General features: G+C 46.1%; 1 protein-coding gene across 1 annotated transcript in view; it reads left to right on the forward strand.

Moving 5' to 3' along the window:
- The window catches only part of LOC121694072 (protein KASH5-like), a 36,787-nt gene extending 32,653 nt beyond the window's left edge, over positions 1 to 4,134 (forward strand). Inside the window, exons 15-17 of the mRNA XM_042073998.1 lie at positions 3,349 to 3,434; positions 3,808 to 3,943; positions 4,114 to 4,134. Coding sequence (XP_041929932.1) covers positions 3,349 to 3,434; positions 3,808 to 3,943; positions 4,114 to 4,134 — 243 coding nt within the window. The remainder of the gene's footprint in view (positions 1 to 3,348; positions 3,435 to 3,807; positions 3,944 to 4,113) is intronic.
- The last annotated feature ends 866 nt before the right edge of the window (positions 4,135 to 5,000 follow it).

Raw genomic sequence — 5,000 nt, forward strand, 5'->3', positions numbered from 1 at the left:
CCCTGAATCATTAGGACATCTTATATCCAAAGACAACTCAACATGATTACCATATAGATGTTATTCATCTGGAAACCCCCGAATCATTAGGACATCTTATATCCAAAGACAACTCACTTTACTGTTCTACAACTGACAATACTGTATCTCTCACATGTAGACCATAAAAATGATATCAAATACGAGCAGATTATAATTTCTCCAAATATACTTAGGCGGGGATCACATGGTTTGCTATTGGTTTGCTATTGTTCTCTATGGTTCTGCAGCGGAACGGTGGCAGTGCTGGCGTAGCGCGAATGTTGAACAAGCTAAGTGCTGAACTTGGTTCAACTTTCAAAGCGCAACACAAGCGTATTCAATTGTCAGTTTAGGCAAACCGTTTGTGTTGCTTAGGAACGAGATAGAACTTATTATGGTCTGAGTGTTGCGTTATGCTTGCCGAGTTCAGGTATTTTCCTGTGGTCCACGACAGGCCAGGCCTGAGTTAGGCCCTCAGCAGGGTGGCAAGACCAGAGGCCAAACCTGAAACCACAGACTTTCTAGTTCACTAAATGAGGGTGCTGTCGATTACAAAGGCTTTTGTCAAAGTGAGATATTTAGGTATCCAAAATCCTGACCTTACACACGTGAGGTTGAATGGTGTTCAAAATATTTCACAGGGGGTACATCACTGAAAAAAGGTTGAGAACCACTGTTCTAGATGTTCATGGATGCCATTCAATATGTAGAGTTTGGCATCATCCACACCTCTTTTAGCACGATATGTAGAGTTTGGCATCATCCACCCCTCTTTTAGCACAATATGCAAACTTAAGAGGATCCATCCTTGAAGCTGTGGCACTGATAATGTGAGCTTTCACAATCCTCTCAAAGGCCTTTATAACAAGGCAGGTGAGGGCTATGGGTCTTAGGTCATTCAGGACTTTAAGGCTGCTCTTCTTGGGAATGGGAATGATTGTGGAGTGTTTCCATGACTGTGGGACAATGGCAGTAGATAGAGACCTCTGGAATATCTGCTGGAAAACTCCTCCAAGTTGCTCAGCACAGTATTTCAGTGTGTAACCGCAGATGTGATCTGGACCAGGAGCTTTCTTGATCTGTGTCCTCTTCAAACATCCCAAACTAACATAATGTGCACACATCCAAGGCATTTGGGAGGAAGCGATTACATCAACGTTTTTTGGTATATCCAGTTTTTAATATTTTTTTCTGAAGTGTTTACAACTTAGTGTTAACTAATATGCAAACTGGTACTACGAACAAAATATTAGTGCATTCCTGGATCTACATCCTTATGCATGCTTCTTGCCAGGACTTTTATGGGCTTTTCCCAAATCACGGAAGTAACGTCAACGCAGCGGTATAGTAGCAGATAGTAACATCCCGCAGGCAAGTGTTATTATGACCGCCGCGCAGCGGTATAGGCGATATAGGTTTAGTCAGATTTTTTTTTTATTTTTTTTCGCATGGCCAATTTTCCGTCAAGGATTCCCGGGACACTGAAAGACCGGGGTATACGAAACTTGGTGGGCATGTACCCCCACATGGATAGCATGGAACCATCGTTTTTTGCTTTGATCTGTAGCCCCCCCGCTGGACTGGACCCCCCGAAAGGAGGGTAGGGCAGACACAGTCTTCTGTGAATATCTCGAGAACCGTAGGGTTTAGGAGGACCACCTTTTTTTTGTATGTTGATCTTAAGGTATCTTAAGGTATCTGTGACCTAACATGATCAAAACTGCACAAAATTGGAAGTGTATGATCATTATGACACCCTCTGAATGCACGCCAAGTTTTGTGGAATTCCGTTCATGGGGAGCCATACAATAAATTAATTTATGTTACTGTACACCAACTGGCCTGTAGGTGGCCGGACACAGTTTTCTGTGAATATCTCCTTTTTTTGGTATGTTGGTCTTAAGGGGCCATGTCAACCCATCCCATTACCACTTATTTCATGTATAGCGCCACCTAGTTAAAAATTAAAAAGCCAAAAATTAGGTGTTTTAATCACAATATCTCTGGCTGACATGGTCAAAACTGCACGAAATTGAAAATGTAGTATCATTATGACACCCTCCGAATGCCAAGTTTTGTGGACTTTCGTTCATGGGGGGCCATACAATAAATTCATTTAAGTGTACATTTAGTGACCGTACACCAACAGAGTTTTCTGTGAATATCTTGAGAACCGTAAGGCCTAGGATGACAATTTGTTTGCGTATGTTTGCCTCCAGGGGTCATGTTAACCCATTCCATATGCACACATGTGCATAAACAGATACACACGCACACACATACATTCACAGTAATCATACGTATGACACATACTCACACAGTAGACATATGTATGCATGCATGCACAGGCACATACACAGGCAAACACACAAGCACATGCACGCACACACACAAACACACACACACACACATAAACATAAACATGTACACGCACACATGGACACAATTCAACAATTTCTCAGAATTATGAACAGGCAAGATGGGGGTGGGGTTGTATAAAATGTATATTACATGTGAAATCTATGAACTAATCATGTTTTGGTACTTGTTGTCTAGCAGATACCAGTGAGAATTGAGTGTGCATAATGCAATTCAGTGAGACAGTTAGAATCATATATGCCTTTCAGCGTGACTTGCTGGACTGGGCGGCGGTCATATTTTGCACCGCTCTGCGGTACATCTAGTTTAAATAAACTCCTGGTGTACTTACAAACTTTTCAATGCCTCGTTTTATGAGTAAAGAACATACTGTAGAAGTTTGGTACCATTCAGGGCATTATTAGTGGGGTAATTTACGAGATAAAAGTTGGTTCCATTACGCCTGCAGAAACTCATTCGTTTCCGACAGCGCTACTTGACCAGGGTTGGACCAAGGGAAAACAGGTTCTGGGAGGGTGTTTGGCTCGGGGTCATGGTGCAAAGGACCCTGGGGTGAAATTACTCCGAACCATCGCTTTAATAAGAAAGCATCGTCTCTACCTCAATAATAACTACAAAGGATAGCCTAGGCTATGCACATTGTTTTTTTTTTTGTCGGGTCGGGTTCGGGTTGTTAATCAGCGCATATTTTTGAGGGTCGGGTGGGTGCGGGTCGACTCTCCTGACGGGTCGGGTGGGTGCGGATGTTAAAAAACTTTAACCCGCGCAACACTACTGCAAGGTCTCCTGGAAGTTGCCTTGGGAGAATTTCTCTTCGATCTTACTTTTATACGCTGCACACACCACACACACACACACACACACACACACACACACACACACACACACACACACACATACGGTATTTTATGTTGAAAGTTCTAATTCTGTGTGTTTGTGTGTGCATAGAATGCTATGGAGAGCATGGCTGATACTGAGGTGATACAGGAAACACCAAGCTACATAAACATCAATAAACAGCTACTCATCAGCCTGTAAGTCACGCACGCACGCATACACACACACACACACACACACACACACACACACACACACACACACACACACACACAAACAAACAAACACACAGATATGTTACACACACACACACACACACACACACACACACACACACACACACACACAAACAAACACACAGATACGTTACACACACACACACACACACACACACAGATGCATTGCACACACACACACTGACCTGTCACACACATTATTTATCTTTTCCCAATATGTGTGTGTGTAATTCAATAATATCTGTTTGTGTGCCCTTTTTCATGTTTTTTTTTTTGTGTGTGTGCGTGCGTGTGTGGTGTGTGTGTGTGCGTGTGTGTGTGTGTGTGTTGTCAGGTTGTGTAAGGTTGAGCAGCAGCAGCGTGCTGTCTGTGTGGAGCATGTAGAGGTGCACTCTGTAGCCATGACCAGCAGGGGGCACTGTGCTCCAACACACACACCGCTGGAGGCTGAGCAGGAACACACACACACAGCACACACACACCCAGCACACACACACACACCGCTGGAGGCTGAGCTGAAACACACACACACAGCACACACACACCCAGCACACACACACACACTGCTGGAGGCTGAGCTGGAACACACACACACGGTGCTGGTGCGCTCTCAGGCGGCCCTCACACACCTGGACTCCAGGGTCCAGCAGCTGCAGACTGAACTGAGGGCAGCAAGGGTCCGACAGCAGCCACACACACACCTAACACACTCAGACACACACACCTGCACTGACACACACACCTGCCGCCACACTTGCGCTGTTAGCCCTGGATGTCAGACCTCACACACAGCAACCAAAGGCACTCAAACATCACACACCTTACACACCTTACAAACATCACACACCTTACACACCTTACAAACAGGAACTCAAACATCACAGACTTTACACACAGGAACTCAAACTTTACACACAGGAACTCAAACATCACAGACTTTACAAACTTTAGAAACAAGAACTCGAACTTTACAGACGGGAACTCAAACTTTACAGACGGGAACTCAAACTTTACAGACGGGAACTCAAACTTTACAAAAAGGAACTGAAATTGTGCAGACTGTAGACGGCGCCTCACTGACGTGTCCAGCAGCCGTGACCAGGGTGCTGAGTGGGGACATGGGGGCTACTGCAGAGGACAGGGGAGGGGGTGTGGCCACGGGCACGCCTGGTGCAGAGGACAGGGGAGGGGGTGTGGCCACGGGCACGCCTGGTGCAGTGGGTGGGGAAGGGGGTGTGGCCTCTGGTGACGTGGGAGTGGGTGTGGTCTCTGGTGATATGGGTGGGGGAGTGGGCGTGGCCTCTGATGATGTGGATGGGGGAGTGGGTGTGGTCTCTGGTGATGTGGGAGGGGGAGTAGGTGTGGCCTCTGGTATAGCGGGCGGGAGAGTGGGTGTGGTATCTGGGGAAGTGGGTGTGGTCTCTGGTGACGTGGGTGTGGTCTCTGGTGAAGTGTGTGTGGTCTCTGGTGACGTGGGTGTGGTCTCTGGTGAAGTGGGTGTGGTCTCTGGTGACGTAGGTGTGGTCT

The sequence above is a fragment of the Alosa sapidissima genome, chromosome 20 (assembly GCF_018492685.1).
Source record: "Alosa sapidissima isolate fAloSap1 chromosome 20, fAloSap1.pri, whole genome shotgun sequence".
NCBI classification, from domain to species: domain Eukaryota; kingdom Metazoa; phylum Chordata; class Actinopteri; order Clupeiformes; family Clupeidae; genus Alosa; species Alosa sapidissima.